The following is a 27847-nucleotide window of genomic DNA, read 5'->3' on the forward strand; positions in this document are numbered from 1 at the left end:
GGGGTTTTGTGGGTGACACCCTGGTGCAGATGTATCCGGGCTGTGGGGCCATGACAGGGTGATGGGGATGATGCTCAGTGCCAGCCATGTGCACCCCACAGGCATTCCCAGCCACTCTGAGAGGCAGGATGCTGCTCACCTTCCTGATGGTCCTTGGAGCACCAACAAGAGCCTGGAAGGGATCAAGCCATGAGTGGCTCTCACCAGCCCCCCGAGCTGTGGATGGAGGGCAACTGATGAGGCAGGAAACCACCAGTGATAACAAGATGCTGCCAGGCCTCTCCAAAATGAGGAGGGCTGACAATGGCTCTGAGGCAGGGTCTCATCTGGACAAAGCTATCCTGCCACTGCTAGAAGGATCTGGAAGACAAGCACTGCCCTGGCTGATGAGCCCAGCCATGAAGAGAGCTGCTCCTAGGAAAAAGGGGAGGAAGGTGTCCCTGTCACTTGATGTCCACACTGACTTACTGAAAATCCTACTTGACCTGGCCAGAGCAAAGGACCTGGAGGCCAAGGCAGCTGCCAACGCCGAGCTGATGGCCCACATCGGGAGATAAACTGTCCTGGCTGGGATATAGGGGGGCTGTAGAGGGCATTGGGGCTGCCTGGGGCACAGGCAGAGGGAAGTGTGGAGCAGCATCGGTGTGTCTGCAGTGGACTGTGGACATGGCACCTCATCCTCCCTCCCCAGGCCCAGTGGTCATGGCACAAGCAGAAGCCATGGGAGGATTTGGTTTAGTAACTATCACCTCAGCACCACCAGAGAAGATACAGCTGGGTTTTTTTTTACTTTGGCCAGTACTTGAGCACAGCTGGTGGTCCCAGCCCCAGGCACTACGGGGATTTCTACGCTTGACTTTGCTCCCTGCTCATCCACCACTGAGATGTCTCCAAAGGGGCTCCATCCAGCCAGGCAGCTTTTCCTGGGTGCTTCTTCTCTCCAAGTGACTGAAGCACACAAAATCCTCCACAAAACTTGGCCAAACCTCAAAGCCGGAGTGTTGAGTGAGCACGCACAATAAAATGTGGCATCAAATACAACTTCTTGTTCTTTACACCTGTTTTGCACCCCTTTACACTCCCATTTTGCGTTCCCTTTCCCCAGAGATGCTGTGAGGGCATGTGCTCAGCTGGGGCCAGCACAGGAGGTCATTAAATTCCAAATGAGGGGTGTCAGCCCTTGCACCAGCAGCGGAACCAGCCCAGGGAGCCCAGAGCAGCTCTGGGCCAACAGGGAAATCGTGTCGTGCCACCGGAGCTGCCGCACTCAGCACAGCTGGGAGATAAGAGCAGTGCGGAGCTGAGTGCGGCTGCCCCGTGCAAAGTACAGGGTGGTGCAAGCGAGGCAGAGGCCGGGGACGGCTGCAGGGGGGCACTGGAGCTGGTGGGGGACACGGCCATGCTCTTCGAGGACTACTCGGGTGAGTGAGCCCTTTCACTGTGGAGTGGGCACTGGCTTTGGGAAAGGGGCAGGAGCAACTGGGGTGACCTACATTCCATGGGAGGAAAAGATTTCAGGAAGAGACGTGCCAGCAGATGGTGGGTTGGGGTGAGGTGGGAAGGTGGGTAAAAGGTCTTTTTCTATCCCTGCCTGACCTGAGGCTCAGGTGATGCCCGGGCAAGTGCCTGGCCCCTTGAGATACCCCCCTGCACCCAGTGGGTGTGTGCTGTGGGGCTGAGCCTGGAATTTGTGGTCTAGGGTAGAGACAGGGGTCACAGGAAGACCTGCCAGTGCTGGGGCATCCAAGTGGGACACCCCGGGGCAGGCAGTCTGAGTGACAACTATCAATCCCCCAGAAGGGGGTTCTCCCCTGCCACTCCCAATTGTTCCTGGGATGCCGAGCCTGCCAGGATCTCTTCCTTTCCATGTCCTGCCCCAGTGTCTCATCTATCCTCTCCGAGTCCCAGTGTTCCCCCACGCTTCAGCCCCCTCTACCCCTAGTGTCCCCTTATCGCCCCAGTGCCCTTCCCCTGCCCAGCTCACGGATCCCAGTGCCGCCCCATATCACCACTGTTTCCCCTGGTACCGGTGCCTCCTGCCGCAGGCCCTGTGCTCTCCCCAGCCCCACTGTACCGAGTTCTGTTCCAATCTCCCCTCCAGTCCCGTGTCCCCAGTGCTACCCCTGCCCCACCGTCCATCCAGTGCAGACCCCAACTCCAGACGCCCGCCAGCCCCGCCCCCTCCTCTCCGCCAATCAGACTGCGCGACTGCCGGTTGGCCCCGCCTCCCTCCGTGTCAGTCAGGGCTCCGCGCCACGCCCCGGACACGTCCGTGGGGCGGCCCCGCGCCTGCGCAGTGCGGCGGCCGCATTGCCAGTGACAGGCTGGCAGGAAAGGGCGGGGGCAGGAAGGGGCGGGGGCGGTGCCGGGACCGGGACCGAGACCGGGACCGGGGTCGGGATCGGGATCGGGATCGGGATCGGGATCTAGGCTGGGACTGCCACTGCCACTGCCACGGAACGGGAAGGCTGCAGCGACGGGCCGCTCGGTAGCACCATGCTGAAGAAGTTCGACAAGAAGGACGAGGAGTCGGGTGAGGGGAGGCCGGGGGGCTGTGAGGGGAGAGACTCCTCTGTGGGTACGGAGGGGATCGGTGAGGGGGGGACCCCTTCGTGCCTACGGGGAGAGCTGTGAGGGAGGAGAGCCCTGCTGTGGAAATGAGCGGATCTGTGAGTGGGGTACCCCCAAGCCAGCTGGGAGGGGAGGCTCAGTGCCAGCAAGCGGGGGCTTGCTGGGTGCATAGGACGCAGCGGGAAGCGCTGTGGGAGCACTGTGGGAGCACTAGAGGAGTCTGCTGCCTCCTTCCCACAGCTGCACCCAGAGGCTAAAGTGGTCGCATCGGCACAGCACACTGAGGTTACCTGCCACATCACCAGGTGCAGAGCCTGAGACTAAATATTGACTCTGTTAGCCATGTTCACAGTTGCCCAGCTCTCGAACCAGGTGCTATAGCCAGGTAGAATCCAATTCATAGTTTCTGGCCCCACAATCACTGCTACTTTCAAAGGATCAGAAGATCTGAGAGTACCAAGGAAACCCAAGGAAACATGAAGTGATTGCCTGACTTTTCAAAACTTTAGGCCAGTTAGTAAGGAAGAGGTTGATATTTTATATGGTTTGTAATTCAGGTGGAAGCGATGCATCATTAGACTCTTTCCTTTCATGGTTTAGCTTTGTGTTGTCTTTTTCATTTTCCTATGAAGCTTTCTACACAGCTTGGTCTGCGTAACAAATCAGCGTGTTCTGAAGCAAATTGATTCAGTTTACATCTTGGTGATTGTTCTGTGTGACTCTGCTTGCTTTTTATCTTAATGTGCATTAAATGCTTTGCCCTTGTTTCCCTTTTCCAAGGCCTCCAGTGACATCTTGATAAGCAGAGAATTTAGCGAGGCAGCTGTTAGAGGGATATTGCTCTTGGCTTTAATTTTGGGGGCTGCTGCTCATTTGTACCTGCCACACCCATCAAAGTACTGACACCTATGGCTAGGGCTGGCAGGAGATGCAAGTATCCAGTTAATTGGCTTCTGTGTCTTTGCTTTCCATTAATGGTTTAGCTGGCCTTGGATGACCTGCTCCCACTCCCTTTGATGTGTTATTTTGACAACAAAATTACGTTTCTTTACAAGTCAGAATAAATTGTTGTTAGTTGTTCAATATTAGGAACTTTATGGACACACAACCTCTGCCCGCTCTGCATCTTTCTCCCTCTCTATGGAAGAAAACAGGTGCAGGGTGCTGTGAGGACTGCAACCCCACATACAAAGTATTTCAAGATCCTTAGCACTACGAAAGATAAAGAGATGATGCTGTGTTGTTAGTGGCTGATTTAAGGATTGTAGACATGCTGGACCATGGAAATACTGGGCTACTGGGCTGCTGGGCAGGTTTTTTGAAACACATTTGCATACTTATAATAGAACTGGTTCATACTCATCCAAGAGACGTTTTTGCTCTTTCCCCTGGTTTTGTTCTACCTCTTCAACTTCACATAAGTGTTTTGTTCAGCCACCTGCAGCCTTTGCAAAGTTCTCCTGAGCCAGAGGAGGGCATTTTATGAACCAGGAAGGAGCCAGAGTGCAGATGTGTTTGTTTTTGTATGCATGCTTGCTCCAGAAAGGGCTCCTGGCACCAGCCTGGGATGCTTCAAACTTGGGTCAGGCCAGATTTTGGCCCAGGAGGTGTTCTCTCTAGTGGACCAGGCTTTGGAACAAACACTGGAACAACCCTGAAAAAGGCTGTATTTTGTCCCAGGGCTAGGCTGAACATAGGTTCTGATTAAAACCTATTTATCTAGCAGGTTTTGATAGATAGATAGATAGATAGATAGACAGACAGACAGATAGATGCATACATACATACATTACTAGCAGCTTTTGAAAAGCTGCAGTTCACAAATGCTTGGGAGGCAATCTAACAGAGGCCATGCAGAATGAGAGTGTTTTGCCTCTGATTATTTCATCCTTAATTGCTGGAGGGTTTAATTATTTAGTATAATTTACTTTGTTAAGTGGAACTTTGTGTCCAGCCTAGCTAGTCGGCTGTCTTGTTCTCTTAATTAGTGATAGAACCAAAAATACTTTACTAGTGGATTCTTGATTGGTTTAAAAGGGAGGGATAAAACACCCCTGACTCACCAGTCTGGCAAGTGATACCTCTTTCTGTCTAAGTGTTTGTTTCTAGGCCGGTGCTATTGATGCTCTAACTGCCAGAAAGCTCCCAGCCCAGGGGCGGAAATAGGACTTTGAGGAGACAGTGAGCACAGTTATTTTACAGCTCATCAGTCTACCTCAGCTCACAGTCAGTTACTTCTGGAGGGGAAGGCAAATTGAAGAATGTCCTGTCTACTCTGCCTTCCCTGACTGCCGTGAAGACATCCAATTAATACTACTTCAAAGAGGGTGCTCTGATTGCTTGATGTTCATGAAAAAAAATTACCCGAAAATGCTCAGACTGTTTTTAAATTTTGTGCATGGTTAAAAAGTTGCTTTCCTAAGGGACTATCCTTTGAGAAACTTTTACTCTCTTTGTTTTGCAGGTGGGAATTCCAACCCATTCCAGCACCTGGAGAAGAGTGCAGTCTTGCAAGAGGTAAATCTTCAGACCATCTCCTTGCTCTGAAAGAAACGGGCATCAGTTCTTACTTTATTTTTGGGCAGATGGAGGGAGAAGGTTGAAATGGTCTCTGTAACAAATTAAGGACTGTGAACTATAAATAGTAATAAAAGGAATAAAATTATCTGGGAAAGCTCACCCCAAACCAGTAACATTGGGAAATTGGCCTTACACCCCAAATCTCTTGTAGATGACAAAATTAATGAGAGGGATGTAAGTGGTTATTAAATAGTTTTAGGAATTTTCTGTGAAGAAATCCCATTCTTTTCAAGAGCAGGTGAACATCTCAATCCCCAGCCCCTGTCGTTTCAGCATTCTCTGTTTGCCTGTGAGGTTGGGAGTGGTATTGGCTCCCGTAGCCTCAGCGAGCTCAAGTTTATCTGTCAAAAGAGTGGTGTTTTAGCTAGCACACAGTGCAGACCTGTGTGAGTCAAAGTGTGATAAGAATTTAGCTTTCAAATCCTTATTGCTCTTGAATTTTTAATCCCAGGCTACAAAACCAGCTGTTTAAAGGGCTTCATGTTTAACAGGAATTAAAGGAAATCTGATCCGAAGTCATTAAGTATCTTGCCATACCTCACTCACAATGTGTTGTTGGGACAAGCAGGACAATGTTTGCAAGGGAATGTCAGTGTCAGTCCTTGTCTGTGCTTTGTTTCCAGGCTCGAGTGTTTAATGAGACTCCCATAAACCCACGAAAATGTGCTCATATCCTCACCAAGATCCTGTATCTCATAAACCAGGTAAGAGAAAGAAAATATACATCTATACAGACATGTACATCAGGCCCAAAGCTGGTTGTGATAATTGGGGATTTCCTTCCTTCTTTCTGAACGACTAGGGGGAGCACCTTGGTGTCACGGAAGCGACCGAATCCTTCTTTGCTATGACCAAGCTGTTCCAGTCCAATGATGTAAGTCTGCCTTTTGTTTTCTGTATTTACCTGGTGGGACAAGTTGTCCCTTGTGATGCACATTTTTATACAATCAACTTTTCTACCCTGTCTGAAGCTACCTGATCTGAATGGGAAGAGTAGGGTGAAAGTTTAGAAATGGTGATCAGCTTCCTAGCCCTTCCCAGATCTTGTAGCAGCTTAACTGAAGTATGCACTGCTCTTGAGGCAGAGATTCCTCTCTCTAAACTGCCATTTAACTCATGAGATTGTGGATTTTACTCTGCTTTGTTACCAGCATTAAGTTATCCTGCTGAGTCAACAATTGTGTATTTGGAGGAAGCTGGGAGTTAGTGCCTGCCCACAGCAGCAGCACTGTCATTAGTTGTCGCCCAAACTGCAAGGCATTAAAATCATGACACTAGTGTAGAAATCCCCAGACTCAGGAATATAAATTGTTTGCTTTCTTGCTTTTGAAACAACACAAGGCCTTCAATCAGCAAACCAGCAAATAGTTTTAAGGCTTTCTTTTTGTTCATGTGAATGACAAGTGGAAGATTAAACTAGATCCAGCTAAATCTGGTATCTCTATGGCCTCACCCTAAGACAGAGGGATTTAGAAAAGGAAGAGGTGTTTTGTTACTCAATATGGATTTTGTACATCTTTTACACTCAGGGAGTGAGGCTCTCTGAAGGTTTTTGTGATCTTCATGACAAAATTATGTAAGCAGGGAAAACTGAGATTCCTTTCTATCTGGGATCATCTCAGCTGATATTGTTCTTACTTGCTTGCCAGCCAACTCTTCGCAGGATGTGTTACCTCACTATCAAAGAGATGTCTTCTATTGCAGAAGATGTGATCATTGTTACTAGCAGGTCAGTTACTTCACTTTTCTTGCTGTAATATTGACATATCCTTCAGTAGTGTCTGTCCAGCTTCTTGAAGATAACTGTAGTCCCTAAGCAGGGTGATGACAGGGAATGCCTTTGGTTAGGAGAAAGTTTTCCTTTATAAAAGACCATTAAAATACAGACATTTAACTCATATTGATGTATGCACAATGTGCTGTGTCCCTATATCCCATGCCCATGGATGCTTGGAGTGTCTCTTGGTTATATGATATGTAGCACTTCTGTCTCCTCCCCTTTTGCAAAGGCTTTTTTCATTAACTCCTGTCTGAATGCCTTGAAATGTTTTGAAGAATTCTGGCATAAATCTTGAGGCTTTCAACAGGTAGACAAGGATTTACTCCTGGAGCAGCACAGAATACAACTTCACCAGGGAACAAAGTTCCCTCTGTGAGTCATTCCTGAATTGCTGATCATTCCAGTGAAATGCCCTGTTGGGGAGTCAGGAGCCTGACAGTACAGGGTCTGTAAAGGGCTGAGGCAGAAGCCCTTTCATCATATTTAAGTGCTGCAATATGGTGAACTCCTGGCCCTTCACAGATGGTCTCACACTGACCAGGACCCTGAGAAAAAGGCAGGAATGAGTGTTCAGTAGAAAGGACAAATGCCTCAGGGGTGTATGTATGTGCTGCAGCCTCGCATGGTGAACAGGAGCCCATGCAACTTGTTGATGGGCTAGGGACCTGAGTACTGATCTTTTCCTCCTGCCTTCCCACCCCACTGGGATTTGCCTGAGACCTGAAGCTGCCTGCTTGGCATTCAGCTGTGATGCTGGCTGCCTGCTGCTCTGTGTGCACTTGAGAGCTGCTGGCTCAGGAGTGCCATATTGAGAGCTTCCTGTTTTCCCAGCTTAACCAAAGACATGACTGGGAAGGATGACAATTACCGAGGCCCTGCTGTGAGAGCACTCTATCAGATCACTGATGTAAGTGCTGCTTTTCCCATGGGGCAGCTCTGTGCCCTTTACTTTTTCCTACTTTATCCCATCCCAGTTTCCACTCTGCTTTTCATGCCTTTGCATCCCCTTTCACACTCCGAACAGCTTTCCCGTATCAGCTGTTGTTTTGTTCTCCCTGCAGAGTACCATGTTGCAGGCCATTGAGCGCTATATGAAGCAGGCAATTGTTGACAAAGTGCCAAGTGTGTCCAGCTCTGCTCTCGTGTCTTCCTTGGTATGTACTCCCTGCAGCATGGGCCTGAGGGACAGTCAAGCAGGGAAACAGTCATCTGTGGTGGGACTGGACACCTTGGGAGTTTCAGTATTTTGTTGGTATTCCTGTCTTTGTGAACTGAGGGACTGGTGCTGACTTTGCTAGAGATCGTCAGCCTCCTGAGGCTGCAGCTGTCATGGCCAGGTCTGTGCATGCTAATCCTTTGTTCTTCTATAAGTTGCTGCTGCAGCACACTCATGGGGAAGGCTCATTGCTTCTTAATATAAGCTGAAGTTCCCAAAGCTTCCTCCATCCTCATCTCATGGGTTGTTGTGGCTTCATCTCTTTCAGCACTTGCTGAAGACCAGTTATGATGTAGTAAAGCGCTGGGTGAATGAGGCTCAGGAGGCAGCTTCCAGTGACAATATCATGGTGCAGGTAGGACACCCACCTCCACCAGGGGAATACCCAGCAGCAGCTGGGCATGGAGCAAATTGCTGGAGCTCAGCCAGGCACCTCTGGGCAACAGAGGGGACAAAAGGGAAAAGAACCCACCGTGGGTTTGTGACGTTCTCTTTCTCTGCACAGTATCATGCTCTGGGCCTGCTGTACCATGTGCGGAAGAATGACCGCCTGGCAGTCAACAAGATGCTCAGCAAGTTCACACGCCATGGCCTCAAGTCCCCATTTGCCTACTGCATGATGATCCGAATAGCCAGCAAGCTGCTGGAGGAGGAGGCTGGCAGGTGAGTGGGCTCATTTGCCTTGCTGAAAGAATCTCCTAGTCCTGCTTCCATCTCCTCTTGCAGGCTCACTTGCCATCTCATTATTTCTGTCTTTGAAGAGCAGCATGCAGCTTCTATTCTCTTATTGTTGGATAAAAGCAGAGAAAATATAGGATGTTGTCATGGTTGTTTTGAGATGACTTCTGTGAGTCTTGCTTGCACATCAAATATTATTTGTTTCTCTGGACTGTTTTGCATAGCTGTTCTTTGTTCTACTTCATTTTCTCTGTCTTCTGTAATTGTCTATCCAGCATGTATGCAGTGTGGCTTCCTGGTGGATAAGAGTTGTGATGTGTACAGTCATTTCTTACTGTGTGAGAGTTGAGGGAGATTCCCTTTAGCCTGTATGGCAGAGGGTGTCTTCTCAGAAGGGAGCCTGACTTTAAAGCATGCTGGAAGTACAGTATAATTACCACTGCAAAATCTGGGGACAAACTGGCTTTGTGGCTTCTTTTTCCTTTCCATGGGCTGTGAGACCTGGCCATTTCTGCTGCTGAATTCTTAATTTCTTTTAGTGTCTTTGCTTTAATTCAGTCTTGTGGGGGGTTTTGTCCCGCAGCCGCGATAGCCCTCTGTTTGATTTCATTGAGAGCTGCCTAAGAAACAAGCATGAGATGGTGGTGTATGAAGCTGCATCTGCCATCGTTAACCTGCCCAACTGCACTGCCAAGGAGTTGGCTCCAGCTGTCTCAGGTAAGTGTGGTGCTCATGGCCATGGCAAGGGAATTATGAGCCTCCAGTGGTGACATCTGCTGACTGCCCCAAGAAACAAGGGCCTTGTGTAGTTTCAGGCTTGTTATGCTGCTCTGTCCTTTGTTGCTTTATGCTGCTGCTGAGAGCATGTTGTGTGTGAATAGCTTTGTTCTTGTAAAGGTATTTCCTGGTGCGTTCAAGTGTTGGTTACTTCATGGGTCAGTTCGGGGAAAGGCGCAGAGTTTGCACAAAATGGAGAACAGCAGGTCAAATTAACTTAATAGGAAAGATGGCAAGGTGGTGAATTTGGCTTTCACAAGAAGCAGAGGATAGCAGCGCTGTGGGAGAAGAGGGAGGTAGGTAAGAGTTAGTTGTCAGCAGGGATGTGACAAAGGCAAAAGGAACAAGAACGGAGGAATCTGCTACAAATATAATTGCTTAAGCATTTTTCTAGTTACCTTACGTTTGCAACTGTCTCTTCACTGAAGCTCTGGCTTTAGGTACAAAATGCTTCTAGTGTTAGAGTGCCTAAACATCTGCCTTTGTTGGTTTTCCCACCTTGCAGTTCTGCAGCTGTTTTGCAGCTCCCCGAAAGCAGCACTAAGATACGCAGCCGTTCGTACCCTCAACAAGGTAGGAGCCAGTCTCTTGGGAGCTCCAGTAGTATCTCATGTGCAGGGAGGTGCAGAATTCAGAAGAAGGTGGATTATGTGATGATTTTGTGTGAATAACCTCTGTCTTGTGCTACAGCCTTACATTTCATTGCTTTTTGTCTGGAATAAAACCTCAAAGAGCACTCTACAGAAGGAAGGAAACCTGATAATTTTCACTGGTCTCTTAGAATGTCACTGGTCTTCATGTTACTGCTTTCCTTTCTGAGCTTCCCATGGTGAGGACGCTCCTTGTAAAATAAGGATCAAGCCTTGATGATGGTTCTTGTCTGCTTCTGTGGTAGTCTTTGCTCCAGCTTTTTTCTTCTCCTTATATAAACTCTGTGAAAGAAAAAGAGAGAATGGCAGTGTCTGGTAACTGCTGTGCTTCTGCTCACAGAGCTGTTTCGCACAGCTAGTCTGGCTGAATTTTTGTTGGGAGTTCATAGCTTTCTTTTCTTACTATATAGAGAAAAATCAGAGAGTTAAAAATAATAAAAGATAGTTTATTGCTACTGCTTCTCTTCCAGCACGGGGTGCAATTCTGCAGGAAACAACAGCTTGTTACCTTAACTCCAGATTAGCTGTTTGTCTGAGATATCCCTTGTGTGCAGTCTATACCACCTATTTCTGTTGGAAGGAGTGAGTTTTTCTGGGTTTTTCCAGCTGAGCCTTTTGCATCTGTTGAGGGATTTTCATTCTTCCTTCACTGCTGCAGGTGGCCATGAAGCACCCGTCTGCTGTGACTGCCTGTAACCTGGACCTGGAGAACCTTGTGACAGACTCCAATCGCAGCATAGCCACCCTGGCTATCACCACGCTGCTGAAAACGGGCAGTGAGAGCAGCATCGACCGACTCATGAAGCAGATCTCCTCTTTCATGTCAGAAATCTCAGATGAGTTCAAAGTAAGGAAGTGAGAGAAGGAGGGACACCCCAATTCCTGAAGAAACCTCATGGTCTTTGTCCATGTTTGTGTGTGTGCTCTAAACCTGCATGGAGCTGCTTCCAGAAGCAGCAGAATATTTGAAGGAAGGAGAAAGTATTTGAGGCTGTCTGCCTCAGTCCTACATCTTCAGTTACATGCTCTCTTCTGGGGACATGTCTTCTGAGAATCAAATCTCGTTCTTCATCCCAGTGGGTGTGGGCTTTCTTTACGGGTTGGCCAGTGCATAAAGAGCTATCTCTTCCAGTTCTTAGGATTGTACCTCCTGCAACTGCATTTGTTGAATAAAAAAGACAAAAACATGATTTCCAGGCTAGGGAGGCCAACACAAAATTGATACAATTGAGCTATTTTTCTCCTGCATGGTGAAACAGAATTGTTTTTTACTCATCTTCTTTTCCTGCAGGTGGTAGTGGTGCAGGCCATCAATGCTCTGTGTCAGAAATACCCTCGCAAACACGCCGTCCTCATGAACTTCCTCTTCACTATGCTTCGAGAGGAGGTAAGTTTACAGGCAACTGTGTCTGCCTTGCTTGTGTACATGAACAGTACTCTCTCTATGAGTATCAAGCTTTTATTGATAAGGCTGTGCAGTGAAAGCCTCTCTCCAAAAGGCTTGCAGACTAACTGCAGAAATGCCCAGCTGTGCACAATAGTTAAAAGCATACTGTCAGGCATATTTTTAGTGTGGTTTTCAGTCTATGATTTTTTTTTTCTGGGAGTTTATTAACTCTCAAACCAAATGCAAGCAACAGCAGATCTGTTGGCAGTTGATGTATGTTTCACATTTGAACTAGCTTTCTTTTATACTTTGTGTACAAGACAAAACTTCTTGGAATTTGCTGTCAAAGATTCAATAACAACCTATTTACTGATTACATGGGACCATTTTTGTTCTGGTGTCTGTGTTGTGGCAGTGCAGAGATCACAAGTACCTATAACCATTCTCTGCATTCAGTCATACAACAATTGCAGAAAGACAGCTTTACAGAGGTTTGCTGAGGCTGTTTTTAAAAGAGCAAACATGCCTGCAGCACAGCTGGCACCACTGCTTGCTCTGACATCACTTCCTGTCAATTACAGCCTCTCAGTTGGGAGCAAACCAGAGCATCTCACTTTGCTCCTGTGAAAAGTGGACCATTCTCCTTTCCCAGATTTTCTGTGGGTGGATTTGTGATGTGTCCAAATCTGTTTTTTTCTGGCGCCGTGATGTGTCTTAGTCGTGTGGATTCTGAAGTTTTCCACTTTCTTCTCAGGTGTGTGACAGATGATGACAATTAAGTGAGAGACAGAGCCACCTTCTACCTGAATGTATAATTTTGAATGTGGTTTTGTACTTCAAACCATTCTGTTAAGGCTTTTTTAATCTGAAGTAGCTCCAGAAAGATCCAAATGTCCAGGACTGTGCATGTAATTGGCAGAGGATAGTGTGCAGTTTAATCCCCTGGTGTGTATTGAGGACATTAGTAAATAATGTCTGAAGATAACCAAGCATTACTGGCATGTCAGGTTGTGGCTGTACCTGGGGAGGTATTGATTGCCTGTCATCCCACACTAATGGAGCTATTTGCTGCACCCTGCTGTGGCAGATATGATCCTTCATACATTTCTCTTGTGATTCATCCTCAGATGTCTTTCCTCAGTGCTAAAGGGGAGAGGGTTGGTTTTTTTCTCCTCCCATATGGCTGTTTTTAAGCACTAATTCTGGCAGCAGAGGATTTTGATGGAGATAAAAACCCTTCAGCCAGATGAATCCTTTTACTCATGGGTTAGGACTTGGGTTTTTTTCTCCAGCGCAGCCTTTCTGAAGGGAGCTGGCAAGAGAGCTTGAATATTAGCTGGCCCTCTGGGTGTAAAGAGGGTCAAAAGTGAGGGCAGAATTGCTGCCTTCTTCCTTTCAAACACACATTAAAAATTGCAGAATTGTGAGTGACCTTTCAAAGGAATGTTTCTCCTGTCTGGCTAGCTCAGTCTCTGAAATACTTTGGGATTTCCAGCTGAGCAGTTCCCTTTTGCTCCTCAGGGCGGCTTTGAATACAAGAGAGCCATTGTGGACTGCATCATCAGCATTATTGAGGAGAACTCAGAGAGCAAAGAGACAGGCCTGTCTCACCTCTGCGAATTCATTGAGGACTGCGAGTTCACTGTGCTGGCCACTCGAATCCTCCACCTCTTGGGGCAGGAAGGGCCCAAAACCAACAATCCTTCCAAATATATTCGCTTCATCTACAACAGGGTTGTTCTGGAGCATGAAGAAGTCCGGGCAGGTAAATGACAGACCTGGAAAGCTCTCTGCCCTTGGACAGATCTTCAGGGAACCATAGTGTATGAATGCCTCTGCTTTTGAGAGCTGTGATTTGCACTAGGCCTGAGCAAATAGTTCTATACAGTAAACATCCTACAGTAGTATTGATGGAGAGGCCTGTGGCTGAGAAGTGGGAAGGAATATGCACTGGTTCTGGAACTAGACAAAGGTTTGCAGGCACTTCACCTCTTCTTCTTTCTAGTCACAGTTTTACTAATGTACACAGTTTAGTAGTGTAGCATCTCTGACATGGCATTTGATCAAGGCCAAGAAATGGAGGAAACTTCAGCTGATTCCTTTGCTTTCTAATTCTGTTTTCATGACGTTTGCTACAGGTGCTGTAAGTGCCCTGGCCAAGTTTGGAGCTCAGAATGAGGAGATGTTACCCAGTATCTTGGTATTACTGAGAAGGTCAGTTGTGCCTCAGAGTTTTTCAATATCCTGGGTGAAAAACCCTGTTTGCTTGAGAGCTTGTCTAGTCTCTCCTACCTGTGGGTCTCAGAAGGTGCAGGGGGTACCCATGATCCTGTGATAGGATCACCTCTGCATTCAGCACCACAAAGTGGACAGAAGTCATGTGTGGCAGATTACTGCTTTTCTAATACAATTACTAGGAGATTGCTGGATCTCCCCTATGGCATGTTTTTTCCTGGCCCTGTGATGTGTCCTAGTCATGTGGATTCTGAAGAAAGTTTTCCACTTTCCTCTCAGGTGTGTGATGGATGATGACAATGAAGTGAGAGACAGAGCCACCTTCTACCTGAATGTTCTGGAGCAGAGGCAGAAGGCCCTCAATGCTGGCTACATCCTGAATGGTACTGCAGGAAGGCCTTAAAACAATTCTGTGCCTCTTTCCTGGTTCAACAAGAGTTAAACTAAAGACCTGGCATTGTTGTGGTTTCAGTGTCCTGTTCCTTCTCTCCCCAGGGTTGACGGTGTCCATCCCTGGCCTAGAGAGGGCTCTGCATCAGTACACCCTGGAGCCCTCTGAGAAACCCTTTGACTTGAAATCTGTTCCTTTGGCAACAGCTCCTATCATTGAGCAAAGAGCAGGTGAGGAATCAGGTCCCCTGAATGCTAGTGGTTCCCTGCATTGGGCTTGCTGGGAATTGCTGAGCTGTATTCTATTTGAATTCTGTGGGATTGCATCTCCTGGAAAGACCAAGGCCTGCAGATCTGGCTTGCTCTACATTAATGTTTCAGTTTAGTCCAACTGCTAATAATATTAGTAGTTGGCAATCCTCACTGGAGCTGCTGCAGTTCTAAAGCTGCTTTGGAAGCCAAATATGGGTGTCTAGTCTATATCAAATGAGAAATCAGCTCCCTTGCTTTCCTTAATCAAATCCTTCTCCAGACATTGATCTGTTTTCTGATTTAGTCATTTCTTACTCTTTGCCTTCAAATCTTTTGGATTTGTTTTTATTCAATTGTTTTCTTTTTCATTTGCAGAAAATGCCCCTGTTGCTGTAGTGAAACAGCCAGAGAAAATGGCAGCAACACGGCAAGAAATATTCCAAGGTAAAATGATGCAAAGCCTCTCCTCAGTTCATGTCTGATAACTCTGTAGCCATCTCTTGCTGAGCCTGCCTTAGCCCCTTTGGCTTCTCACCTTGCAGGGAGTGACACCCAACTTAAGGTCAGCTGTTTACTCCTGGAGGGTGGAGGAGCCTGCAGTCCTCTTTTTTTTGTCTTGCAGTAGATGTGAGCAAAAGATTACTCTTTTTCATTTTATAAGTCTCTAGGGAATGTTTATGAGTATTTGATGGATACTTCCTTTCTGCAGCAGCTTCTGGCAGCTGAAACAAGGGGTTTGAAACTGCTGACACCTCCTTGTGTCTTGAGGAAGGCAGTAACTTGTGTCCTCTATTTCAGAGCAACTGGGGGCCATCCCAGAGTTTCGGGAGCTGGGCCTACTCTTCAAGTCTTCCCCAGAGCCTGTGGCCCTGACAGAGCTGGAGACAGAGTATGTGGTTCGTTGCACCAAGCATGTCTTTGTCAACCACATGGTATTCCAGGTGGGTAGCTGTGGGCTGTGGTGCTGAAGACTCTAAGAAAATAAGCCTCTGATTGGCTAAAAGCTTCATTGTGAAGACATGTCTCAGGGATATCATAGAATCATAGAATGGCCTGAGTTGGAAGTGACTTTAAAGATAATCTATTTTCAACCCCCCTGCCATGGACAGGGACACCTTTCACTAGACCAGGTTTCTCAGAACTCCATCCAACCTGACCTTGAACACTTCCGGAGATGCAGTGCACACAGTCTGTGTTCAAAGCATGACACTGCAATGAGTAGTCCTTAGTTTCTTATCCATGGTAGCAGAACCCCAAAGAAAATTAATAAAGGTGATGGAGTGTGTCCAATGCTTAAAACTACAGTCAAATGCTTAAAAGTACAGTCAAATCCGGCAAGCACTAGGTGGGGCTATTCTCACTGGGGAGCTGGCAAGGGGGTCTGTGTTCTTTCTTCAGAGTCCCCAAGCACATGGTTTGGGCATGAAAGAGTGAAGCTTACTGCATCTGAGAAGCTGAAAAGGGTACCCAAGAAAGGGATCCAGCAGGGGAGAGCTCTTCATCTGCTATGTTTTGTTTAGCCTGTAGTACAGATGCTTTCTTCTATACATCCTAGATTTGCTGTACCACCCTGCTGGTACATGTGAAATGTTAGGACTGATGTGCCAGTCCCCTTTATGTGCCTGGGCTTCAGGGGGTCAGAGGCACAGCGAGTCCTTTGCTAGCTTGTGAGCAGCAGTGTTTTGTCCTTAGCCAGCTCCTTTCTCAAAGCTCAGAACTGCTTACACAGCCCTCATGGGGTTGACCTTTGTCTGTTGTCCATCCACCTGATGGAATTGTATGAGCTTAAGAGATTTGGCATTGGAGCTGGAATGAAGTCTAAACAGCAAGTTTAGACTTGCTGAAAACATCAAGCTTCCTGAAACTTGCTCAAGCTGTACCTTGTTCAAGCCATGCAAAGGATCATCTTTCTTCTACTGTGTCCCTGTAGCTTCAAGTGGGATGGTGCAGACAGCACAGTACTGGTATTTCCGTAGAGCAAAGAATTAACCCAGGAATGACTGGAAATTGGAGGAAAAAGTTCCATACTAACTGGTGGACCTGAAACGGGCAAAATCTGACACATCCCTGTCCTTACTGAATTTGTGATCCTGTCTGAATTGCAGAGGGCAGGCCTTGGATTGGTGTGTGCTGGTTCATTTTAAGTCTTGTTTCCTAAAAAAAAAAACTTTACTGGAGCACTGGACTCCTCAGCAGGGTTTTAGATTCTCCCCTAAAGCATTTAAATGAGCACTCTCTAATCAAGTTGCTCTGTAATGAGCCAGCTGATAGTGAGGTGCACCGTGGAAACACACCGAGCTGTGGGTTCACGGGCTGACACCAGGCTCCCACTGTGCCTAAGCTAAGTCTGCTCTTCAATGAGTAGTGAGCAGCTTCAAGCTGTTGCTGCTTTCCCCTTACCTTTTTAGTTTGACTGCACGAACACCCTGAACGATCAGATCCTGGAGAATGTCACAGTGCAGATGGAGCCAACAGAGGGGTATGAGGTCATTGGCTATGTACCTGCCAAAACCCTGGTGTACAACCAGCCGGGTACCTGCTACACGCTGGTGGCACTGTCTGAAGAGGATCCGACAGCAGGTAAACAGTCTGCACTCCTTTTTCCTCTATTGCTTGTCCCCACACATTCTACCTTACATCCCAGCGAGATATTTATAGCCTGTGTGTGGGTGCAGCCCTGAGTGATGCTGAGCGTGGTTTGTCTTTGCTGTTTTGGGGGCTGTCAAGCCTTCCTTCTGCTCTGCTGGTTCCCTTGTGCTGTAGTACTGCCAAGCTGGGCTGTGAGAGCTGGCAGATGAGTTGTCTTTTGTGCACCCTGGCATGTCCTTCAGCCTTTCTTTGTGTTAGACATGGGGAGGCTGATGCTTGTAAAGTGCTGAGAGTGCCCAGATGCTCTGAGTAGCAAAGGGGTATTTCAGACAAACGACTAGAATTTATGGGATGTCTGAATTGAACATCCCCTTCCCCATTTGCCACTATCCAGAATGTGAATCAGGCTTTACTTGTGCTTTGATCTCCCTGGTTTGTGCACTGGAACTGCTCTCCTGTCGTGTTGCTGCTGTTCACTCAGCAGTACCCATTTTCTAGGGATGAGTCATCGCTTCCTCTCCCAGCTGAGTGGTATTAATGAGCTGCAGCATTGCAGTGCAAGGGGCTTTCATTTCAGAGGCGCATGAATTGATCCCTGAATGTGGGTCTTGCCTCTTCACAAGGTACTGGTGGGACACGTTTAGTTAGTATTCCCAATACAATGTGAGGTTCATTAGTAATAGCACTTGATCTGAGGATTATGTTCTTGTACAACCATCATAAGCCTGTCTTTATCACTGTTTGCTTAATATTATAAATAACTAGCTTGTCCTTGAGAAACAGAAACTGTTGGAGAGCTCTCTCTAGGTGGCTAAGCCTGTGCTGCTGACTGTGATGGGGAAAGCCTGGCTGCCCCAAACCTCCCAGTCCCATTTTGCCTCAGGGGAGTGTGGATATGGTGGAAATGTAAGCTTTGCCTTTGCTTTCTTGACTCCAGTGGCCTGCACGTTTAGCTGCATGATGAAGTTCACTGTCAAAGACTGTGATCCCAACACGGGTGAGACGGACGACGAGGGTTATGAGGACGAGTATGTGGTAAGAAACTGGACATGTACCTGATCATGGAAACTTGCTGTCATTTTGTGAGGTTTTGTGATGTGAGCTCGGATCCCTGCAAGCAATGATGTGATCAACAACACTGAGATGGGCAGCATCATGTAGAGGGAGCTCTTCCTCTCCCTGATGCAGATGGGAGTTTGCAGAGCTTGCTTTGTCTTATTTGGAGTATTCTCCTGTTGCACTGTAGATGGACACCTGACTGTGCACAATATGTATGTTTTGGGAGGTCATGGTGCATCCTCCTAGTTTGGCTGCCTGTGGGCAGCCCTATGGGCTCCAGCAGTGGCACATTCAGGGTTGTGGAGACAGAGGACTGTTAGGCATCTTTCATTCTCCACAAATTGCTCCTGTGGTGGCACGGTTAATTGTCTAGAGGCTTGCCTGGCACAGGAAAGTTGCCATCTTTCTTACTTTGGGGAAGGTGAAGCTCTTCCCTCCCCAGCACTGACACTGATGAAAGCAGTGGTGCTGCAGAAGCACCTCTCTTCCTAGGAGAGGAAGGGATGTTCACAGCCTCAGCTTGGCCCATTAGCTCCAGAGACTTTTCTCTGTGTTGCCTGTCATTGCTGTGAATCTGATCAGAGGCACTGCTGTGCACTGAGTCACTGTCTTCTCAGGAGTGGGGAGAGTTTTTCCCAATGAAACATACAAAGTTAACACTTCTTTCAGCTTCCTACCAGTCACTAAGGCAATTGAGTGATACTTAAACAAACTCTTCCATGTGTTTCAACTAGAATCAGGAGGAGATTCTTTTCTGCAGCAATTGTTGGAATTAATGCAGGCTAGTGTCCTGCAGTGCACTGCCTGCTCCTCATTACACACTCTGGAGGGACAGGCCTGGTTCTGCCTTGCACAGGTGCAGTCACAGCAGCTGCTCAGCTACCCTGGTGCTAGTGTTAGGTGATTGCATAGGTCTGAGAGTGTCTCACATTACCAGCCTACAAAATGATAAGCCAGAAAGGCAAAACACAGGCTTACATGCATTTCAGGGAAGCAAATGCTCAAGCAGCTGTTTCTAAGCTTTTGTTTTTCCCTCTATTTTGGTCATTTGTCCAGTACTTTGATCTCTGTCAGGCCAAGGACTGTGCTCAGAGCCAGGAACCTCGTTTGTAAGGCCTAGAAATGGCATCACTGTGCCTTTCTCAGGCCTAGCAAACCAGAAGTGGAAGTGGAGGCAGTCTCCTGCATTCACCTGATCTCAGGGAATCCAGACTAAAGTTTGCTCTGAGGATAACAGGGTTAAAAATAACCATGTTTCACTTGAACCTCTTCTACCACCAGCTTGAAGACCTGGAGGTCACAGTGGCTGATCACATCCAACGAGTTCTGAAGCCAAACTTCGGAGCAGCCTGGGATGAAGTGGGTGATGAGTTTGAAAAGGAAGAAACCTTTACTTTATCTGCTTTTAAAACCCTTGAAGGTAAGAAAGGGTGTGTGAGCACAGCAGAGCTCTTATTTTCCCTCCAGCAGGCAGAGTCCAGAGGCCCAGTCTGGCTCACTTTAGATCTGTCACAGAAAGGCTAATAGGGCAAAACCCTTCACAAGCTTTACACTACAGCTGTTGAATAGGGAGCTGCAGTTACTGTGACAAAAAGTTAGTTCAGATTTCAAAAAAACTAATGAGTGTTTTGTGATCTGTGGAGACCAGGCTGGATTGTGGAGGCAAGAGAATATCTTGCTTTGCTCTTGTACTTAACCCTTCCAAGCAGACAGACCATAGTTTAGTTACGAACTCCCACCACTCTTCTTGAGACTAGTAAGAAAAAATTAAAACAGCAGAAGACATGAGGTTGGTGAGCAGGCTGGTGGGGTAAACCCTCTTCTCTTCCATCATGTATTAAAGAGTTCTTCTATTTTACTCACAAATAAAACAGTTGTTTTGATGCCTTACAGAGTGTCCTTGTCCTGTAGCCATTTCTGTGCTCCCTTGAACAGTCCCTCGGGGTTTGAAATACTCTCCCTGAGGCCTTTTCATATTTCTCCTTAAGACCTGTCTCCCGCAAGACATCTCCTTCCTTTGCAAGTCCAGAGAAGTGAGCAGGCTGACAGGGCTGTGCAATAAGTGCAGTCAGCTGCATTCTCCTTCTGCCCCTGTCTGGCTCATTCCCCCTCTTCTTTCTGTTGCACATTTGCTAAATCAGATAACAGAATTCTCCCATGGTGGTGGAGGTTTTTGTGTGTTGTCTTTGCAATCCTTTTAGCCTCCAAAACCACAATTCTGACCAGTGGTGTATGTCTGTCAGGACAAGGAATGTAAACTCTTACATGTAGGGAGAGCTTGAGTCACTTTTAGGTGCTCTTTATATGCCCCTGTTATGACATCTGTGACACGGAGCCCATTTTATTTATTTTTTCTAACAGAGGCAGTGAACAATATTGTGAAGTTCCTGGGGATGCAGCCCTGTGAGCGGTCAGATAAAGTGCCAGATAACAAGAACTCTCACACACTGTACCTGGCAGGTGAGCTGTGGGGTGAGGTTCTGTTTGAGAAGCAGCTCTGGGAGGTTGCACAGAGCTGCCTGTTGAAAAATCAGGGCAGGAGTTTCTGATGGAGCCCACTGCACTCTGGGTTGTATTTTGAGGTTTGCTCCTGCCATGATTTCTGTCTCTGCAGTGCAGAACAACTGATCTTGGGATCAGGGAGAGTGTTGTGGTGGAGGGGATGTTGGGATCAGCCCTAGGCTCAGCTGGGTGGAATTTGCCGTCTTTGTGATCTGTGGTGTTCTGCTTTGGAGCAAGCCTGGTGTGGGAAAGACAGCAGCCTTACCCAGCAGAACAGATGAGTACCGGAGCTCTTAGACATGCCTGGATCTCTTCTTACCTGCAGTTTATTTAACAATTTGGTTTTGTGGGTTTTACAGTAGCAGGAGTCCTAGGTATGGGAATATGAGCTGGTTTAGGGTCAGTCCTGGCTCTGTACTAGGATTTGCCAGACTGCCAGTGGGAAACCTGCCTGTGCCAAACAGTAGTGTTCATCTTCGGACTTGTAGGGGAGAGCAGCCTGCAACATGCTCACCCTTCCTCCCTTTTGCCTCTCCAGGTGTGTTCCGGGGTGGCCATGACCTCCTGGTGCGGGCTCGTCTTGTTCTCACTGACACGGTGACTATGCAGGTCACGGCCCGCAGCCCGGAGGAGCTCCCTGTGGATGTGATCATGGCCTCCGTCGGATAAACCCCCCTTTCCAGGCTCTCCTGACTCCGAGCCCCCACTGACAGCAGAATAAGGATCACGCTCACTACAGCAGCTTTTGCGTTTTCTGCAGCACCGCTGTACTTGGGCCTTTGTCTATAAAATTACCATGTTCTTAATCTGTGGCTACGCCGCGCTCTGTCCCCGCACCGGAGCGTCGTAGCCGCAACTCTCTGTCCTCCCTCCTGCTGTTCCAATTACGTTCCAATAAACCAGTGTTGTGGCTCTCGCTGGCTGTGTGGGGGCGGGCCCGGTGTTTCGGCGGCGGGGGCCGGCCCTGCCCCGGCCGCAGCCCCTCCCCGCGGGCGGGCGGGAGCCGGGCGCGGCGCTCGGTGCCCCGCAGAGGCGGCGGGATGTGCGGGCGCACCGCCTGCTCCCTGGCCGCCGACAATCTCCGCCGGGCCTGCGCCTACCGCGACCGCCGGGGCCAGCACCGGCAGCCCGAGTGGGTGCGGCGGGAGCGGTACCAGCCCTCCTACAACAAGGGCCCGCAGTCCAGCGGCCCCGTGCTGCTCTCTCGCCGCCATCTCCACCAGGTACCTCCTCCCTGGCTCCGCGCTCGGGCTCCGCGGGCGGCAGGGCCCATCCCGGCTCCGTGTGCGGCGGGGGGCGGGTGCTGGGCGTCCTGCAGCTCGAATGGAGCGGAGGGAAGGCGGCCGTGCCTCCCCGGGGGGTGAGGGACTCGCTCTAAACCGCCGTGGTTTGTTTCGTTTCGCTTTGCTGTACGCGATAGGTATTGAATTTTCTAATCGCTGAAATGTTGCTTCTTGTTAATATTTACATGTCCAGAAGGAGGAGGGGAATCGGTACCGTGCTTCCACCACAATGTTTATGTTTTCTGCAAAAATGGGTATAAGTGCTTAACCTTGGTAAAGTCTTTTCGCAAATGCCTGTAATTGCTCTGATGTTTTAATTTGCTTTCCTGATGCACTTTTTATTTTTTTTAAATTTAATTTAAATTATTTCATAACTCTATGACGTGCATCCAGGTCGCATTGGTAGTAGGAGAGAGTAGAGAGGAAAAAAAAAATCTCATCTCCGGAGGGGGACAGTAGCTGTACACCTGTGGTGACTGTTGTTAACCCTTACACGACCTCCCCCGGACAACCTGGGCAGCCTCTGTGGCTGTTGGTGCTGTTCGTTTGCTTTCACGCAGAAAGAGTGTCCAGCCAACTGCTGCTCTTTGGCGTTCAGCGGGCTGAAACGAGGTGTGCTCAGTTGGAACACCCCGATTTGGACCGTTCTACTCTCCCTCCCAGCTGGTGGGGCAGCTGCACTTGGCAGCCGTTACAGGCACAGGTCATCAGGTGGGACCCTCGGTGGGCCCACTCAGGAGTGCCGTGGGCAATGCCATCCAGCATCCCTCATGCCCTGCTTTCCTGCTTTAGGGGTCCCACATTCCCCTGAGAGTAGGCAATGGACCTGATGGAGCAGAGGAATATGGGGCAGGGAGTGTGGTACAGGTCAAGGCAGACACTTGCTTAGTTGTCCATCACTGTTCAAGTTGTTGGGACACTGGTGCGGTGTAGGGTGTCCCTTTTTGCTACTCCTGCCCTGAGGAAGGCTTTGAAAGACTTCACAAAACTGCACACATACATGTCCCTGCATACACACACCTATAGTAAATGTATATGTGTGTCTGTCTACTGCAGTCCTTTGGGAGCAAATGGCCCAGCAGGCATTGCCAGGGCTGGCAGCTGTGGGCAGAAAGTGAGAACGAGCTGGGGGAGAATCGAAAGCCACAAACTATTTCCGTTGTCCAAAGGCAGGTAATATGCAAAGCACAAGCAGTGAAAGTGCACCAGGTCAGCAGAAATCACATTATTAAAATGAAAGTGGGTGTTTTGCCCCTTTGGGATGTTCAGTGTCACCAGGGGAGGTTTTGAAGACTTTGACATCAGCCTGACATGAGCTCGCGAGTTCATGTCTCCAGCCATTTCCACTAAAAAGAAGCTTTGTTCTTCTTCCAGAGAATTGGGTGAGCCTCACAGAGACAGTTCTCTATTCCTGCAAAATATTCTTGTGCTTTTTGCTGAAGATTAATTCTTACATGAAGGCTGTTAAGAATGTGCAATGGGTTATAATTAGTGGCTATTTCTGCATGGCTTGTGAGGGAGGGGGCAGTGAGCTCCAGCTTGTCTCTTGGCAGAGTTGCTGGCCAGATCCCCTCTTTTAGGGGGCAAAGCCACTTCTACAGGACTTCCCAAAACACCTCTCTCAAGCTGTGGGGCTGCTTGTGGTCTCTGTGATGTTGCTCTGACCTGAGGTGTTTCTCTGTTCATTCAAAAGGATGCTGACTCCTCCGAGCGGGTCCTCATGGACATGCGCTGGGGCCTGGTGCCCTCCTGGTTCAAACAGGACAACCCCTCCAGACTGCAGTTCAACACCTCAAATTGCCGCAGTGATACCATGTTGAGCAAGTCCTCCTACAAGGTGAGCTGCTGCCACCCTTGTGTCCTGCTTGAAGAAATCTTGTAGTCAACAAACCCAGGGATGAAACATTTGCTGGGCGAGTACTCGTTGCCACTTGCCATTGCACAGGGGAGCAAGTCCCTGTACTGCCAAGCTGGGGGTTTCACTAAAATGGAAGAACTGAAAAGGTGGTTACTGGTAAAGCTCAACATAGCACTAGGCATTTGTGCATCCCGGGGCAATTTATGAAAGTCCTGGGAGGGAGCGAGAGGGCTGGGTCATTGCAGGAGCCCTTCTGCCATTGCAGGCTGCCCAAGGCTGCTGTTCACCATTCACTTGTGCTGTCTCTCCCCAGGGTGCTCTCCTGAAGGGCAGGCGCTGTGTGGTGCTGGCAGATGGCTTCTACGAGTGGCAGCAGCAGAGTGGGGGAAAGCAACCATATTTCATTTACTTCCCCCAGACCAAGGATGCCATGGTATGGAGTTCCTTGGTGTGTCTGAACACTTGCACCCAGCTCTGGTCCCTGCTTCCACCAGCTGCCTGGGGAAATGCCCATTTCCCTCCTTCTCTTCCGCTCTCTGGGAGCCTGTTTCCCAGTAGGGCTGTGTTCTGCACTGGGCTTGGCACTCTGTCATCCCTCTGTGCCTGGCGGTTCCCATCGCAGTGGTCTCCAGGCTGTAAAAGCCTGATGCAGTGTCCCTGCTATCATGGTTACTGCTCCCCACGTGCCGGATATTTGCATGGGTGGGCAATGTGGCTCACAGGGGACTGGGCTGGGAGTTTCACTACCTCTTTAATTTGGCTGAACGAGTGGCTAGGATGTTCAGAAGGGGAGGAGACCACTGGCTTGCTTGTGGGAAGATGAGGGTCCTGATACCTTTCCTGGAGTTCCCTCAAATCGTTAGAAGGACTTGTGGAGAGCCTCAGATTAGTTCTGTTCATCACTCAGATCTGAGTCACTGACCTGCCTCAGCACTGGCAAATCTGTGCTGCTTTGGCTGTCCATGGGCCAGCACTGACCAGGACAGTGGGGCCTCTCTCCTGCAGGACAAGGAGACGGAGGGAGATGAAGAATGGAAAGGATGGAGACTGCTCACTATGGCTGGGATTTTTGACTGCTGGAAGCCACCAGGGGAAGAAGAAATGCTGTACACTTACAGCATCATCACCGTGGATGCCTCCAAGGACGTGAGCTTCATCCATCACAGGCAAGTGAGACCAGGCAAGGGGGTTGCAGGGTGGAGAGGGATGAAGTAGGAGAACTGCACCTTTAGACACCAGTTTGGCAGCATGCAGGCACAGAGTGCAGCTTCCTCCTCCTGCTCTTGGAGAGAAGTACTACAACATTACTGACTCATTTTGGGTCACCTGCTCATGCCCTTCCCATAAATCCCCATCTTTGTGCTTTGTGGATGGTGGTTGGAATTGGATCACTTTCTGGAATTGGTCTCCCTGCCTGATCAGGGCCTGGCAGTCGACCCCTCTGCCTCTTCAGCTAATCAGCTACCCACGTGAAGTGAATGTGCACTCTGCCTTGCAGAAGAGCATCCTGCTGCTTCAGTTTTCCCTGTTTCCCCCAAGATACCAGCTCCTTGCTAGCTTACAATTCTGGCTTTTGCCACCACACTGACATATTGCTGCTGAGCTTTGGCTCTGTCTTATCCATTAGGATGCCAGCCATCCTGGATGGGGACGAAGCCATCAGGAAATGGCTGGACTTTGCTGAAGTGCCAACCCAAGAAGCTGTTAAATTAATCCAGCCCACAGAGAACATTGTTTTCCACCCAGTGTCCACCTTTGTCAACAACATCCGCAACAACGCACCTGAGTGTGTTGAACCCATTGAGCTGGGAGCCAAGAAGGTGGGTGCTGGTGGGGGCTTAGCAGTGGGGAGCTCAGCCACAGTGATGTCTCTGAGCTGGGTCAGAGCTGCCAGGCTGCAGGGAGTGACAGTAGACAATGTCTGCAGAGCGTGCCCGTGCTTGATGCTGGAGTGCTGAGCCCTGGACAGATTCCCTTCCCTCTGCTTCCAGAAATAAAACTGTCAGCCCGTGCCAGGATATTGCTGCCAAATTAGGCAAATTCCATGTGAAATGGGTCTTGGAACAAGTCTGTTCGTAGCAGTCTGGGGAACCTCCCACAGATGTGCCTGATTGCAGGCAGGACCATTGCTCCAGCCTCCGCGTCCCGCTCTGGACCAGCTCTTGCAGCTGGGTGGCTGCCCTGCTCTCTCTGTGCTTCTAACTTCTCTCACACTGTCTTTTGTCTACCCAGGAGGTCAAAGCCACCCCAAGCAACAAAGTGATGCTGAGCTGGTTAAAAAGCTCCCAAGAGGGCTCTCCCCAGAAGAAAGAAAACGATTTGCCCAAGTGGACAAGTCAGTTCATCCACACCCCTTCACGCAAGAAGACCAGCGCAGATGTCCTGCAGCAGTGGCTGGGGAAGCAGGGACAGCCACCTGTGAAGAAGCACAAGGCTTAGGCACCAGCTGAGATGGCTGGCGATCCTTTTTGCCCCTGATTTTCCTAAGCAGAGTGAGAGAGATATTTTTGGAAGGCTTTGCAGACTGATGTTGAAATTGTCCAAGCCTCTCATGTGTTGATCTGTTGCTCTAGGTTGTTGTTTCTCTTCTTTGTGTTTCGTTAAAGGTTGATGTCTATAAAGATTTTGGCTTTGTCCTGTGCTGACAGAATGAATATAATATATTGGTCTCCCTCCCTGCCAGTCATGCCAAGCGAAGATAAAGCCTTGAGAAGCATCTCAGTCTGCTAGGGAGGAATAGCTTCTGCCTCCTGACAGTGTTCATAGTTCATGTCTCTGTTTGGTTTTCTCTTCCCTTTTTTTGGTGTTAAACTGATATCTCTTTTCCACTTAATTCCACGCTAATTCTATACAAATTTCTTTCCAATACTCTTGCCCTCAAAAGATGTCTGCAGTACTGAGGAACAAGCAGTAAATATTATGAGGAAACCCCAGGCTGGGGAGATCTGCCAGATCCACCCTGCTCTGCACCAGCATTGCTACATGCATTCATGGCTCCTAAGCAGAGATGTTCAAGTGGCACCTGGGAGGAACTGGACTGTGCTTAGTTTTCCCTGCTGGCATCAGGGTGGAGCAATGTGTCTGTCACGTTGTTTGTACAGTCATTTTGTTAATGGGATTTTAAGACTTAGTGAGGATTTCCTTGATCTGGGGAGGGATGCACTCTGCCTTATTCAAAAAGGCCAGTCATTGAAGCCCAGATAACCTAAGTGCCATTACAGAACAGCATAGGGCCGTTGTTTTTGAGGTCAGGGATTTTGTAAACATAGACAGATGTTACAGACCAAAAGCCTTACGTGGTGAAATCCTTGCTAGAAATCAGTACTTCCTTTGTGTTGGAAACAATAAAATGGGTTTCATGGGCTGGCTGTGCCGTGCCCTTGTCTATGTGTGTGTCTGTGTCCTGCTTGCTCACTGCAGACCCACTGCTCCTGTTTTGCAGGCAGAGCTTGCTCCTCTCCATCTGCTGAGGAGCAAATCACCTACCCACTGCTGAGCTCTCAGGGTCTGAGCTCTGCAAGGGCATATTGGTGGAGCACGTCCATTTGCCAGTGGTAAATATTCCCTGGGGATTGATTCTGGGGCTTTTCTAGAGTCATCTGTCCCTGGGGAGCTGTAAGGGTGGCTTGTAGCTGAGGCTTGTCCCTGCCGAGGGACAGCAGAGCCACAGGATGGACAGCTGGGGAGACACTTGGCCTGTAATCCACCTCTGAATCCCTTGTGTGCTACAGAGGCAGGTGACCACAGGTTTCATGACTTACGGGAAGCTGGAGTGGGATTAGGATTTCTATCCAGAAAGCCTGTTGCTAGCTGGCTCCTCATTGCTGTCACCATGACTTGAGGCAAGAGAATCACTGTATTAGCAGCTCCTGGCAGAATAGATTTTCAGCTGCTGGCGCTGCAGCCTTGATGCCTGTCCTTGCAGGAGCCACAACGGGAGGTTTCTCTCCCTGCCTGCCCATCACTATTCCAGGATGAGCTGCTCAGCTGCCCCCGCCTAGTTCGTGGTAACTGCAGATGAAGCTTTTCTAAAGGTCACT

At 48.7% G+C, this 27847-nt stretch overlaps 2 protein-coding genes across 3 annotated transcripts; both read left to right on the forward strand.

The window, feature by feature from the left end:
* The first annotated feature begins 1336 nt into the window (after nt 1-1336).
* Nucleotides 1337-21582, forward strand: COPG1 (COPI coat complex subunit gamma 1). Of its 2 annotated transcripts, none has more exons than XM_083869556.1 (24): nt 1337-1421; nt 5036-5088; nt 5775-5855; nt 5954-6025; nt 6801-6880; nt 7763-7838; nt 7993-8085; nt 8416-8502; nt 8653-8810; nt 9409-9542; nt 10108-10175; nt 10911-11099; nt 11544-11639; nt 13161-13404; nt 13778-13853; nt 14154-14257; nt 14370-14495; nt 14892-14960; nt 15315-15457; nt 16925-17096; nt 18043-18140; nt 19446-19584; nt 20526-20624; nt 21205-21582. In XM_083869556.1, exons 1-24 carry the CDS (start codon nt 1400-1402, stop codon nt 21333-21335), a joined length of 2610 nt encoding a protein of 869 aa, XP_083725682.1. In that variant the 5' UTR covers nt 1337-1399; the 3' UTR covers nt 21336-21582. The 2 variants fall into 2 exon arrangements, with proteins under 2 accessions (XP_083725682.1, XP_083725681.1); XM_083869555.1 differs by lacking the exon at nt 1337-1421 and adding an exon at nt 2390-2533.
* Nucleotides 21583-21700: 118 nt separating this feature from the next.
* HMCES (5-hydroxymethylcytosine binding, ES cell specific) lies at nt 21701-27173 on the forward strand. Its single transcript, XM_083869535.1, has 6 exons — nt 21701-21889; nt 23643-23786; nt 24121-24240; nt 24813-24973; nt 25435-25627; nt 26040-27173. Exons 1-6 carry the CDS (start codon nt 21707-21709, stop codon nt 26244-26246), a joined length of 1008 nt encoding a protein of 335 aa, XP_083725661.1. The 5' UTR covers nt 21701-21706; the 3' UTR covers nt 26247-27173.
* The last annotated feature ends 674 nt before the right edge of the window (nt 27174-27847 follow it).

The sequence above is a fragment of the Zosterops lateralis genome (genome assembly GCF_965231275.1).
Source record: "Zosterops lateralis genome assembly, chromosome: 11".
Lineage (NCBI taxonomy): Eukaryota > Metazoa > Chordata > Aves > Passeriformes > Zosteropidae > Zosterops > Zosterops lateralis.

Coding starts and splice junctions, on each gene's coding strand:
- COPG1 (XM_083869555.1), top strand. CDS start 2,497: ATGCTGAAGAAGTTCGACAAGAAGGACGAGGAGTCGG. Junction 7,839..7,992: donor CACTCTATCAGATCACTGAT/GTAAGTGCTGCT, acceptor TTCTCCCTGCAG/AGTACCATGTTGCAGGCCAT. Junction 14,258..14,369: donor TGCTGGCTACATCCTGAATG/GTACTGCAGGAA, acceptor TTCTCTCCCCAG/GGTTGACGGTGTCCATCCCT.
- HMCES (XM_083869535.1), top strand. CDS start 21,707: ATGTGCGGGCGCACCGCCTGCTCCCTGGCCGCCGACAATCTCCGCCGG. Junction 21,890..23,642: donor CTCGCCGCCATCTCCACCAG/GTACCTCCTCCC, acceptor TTCATTCAAAAG/GATGCTGACTCCTCCGAGCG. Junction 24,974..25,434: donor GTGAGCTTCATCCATCACAG/GCAAGTGAGACC, acceptor CTTATCCATTAG/GATGCCAGCCATCCTGGATG.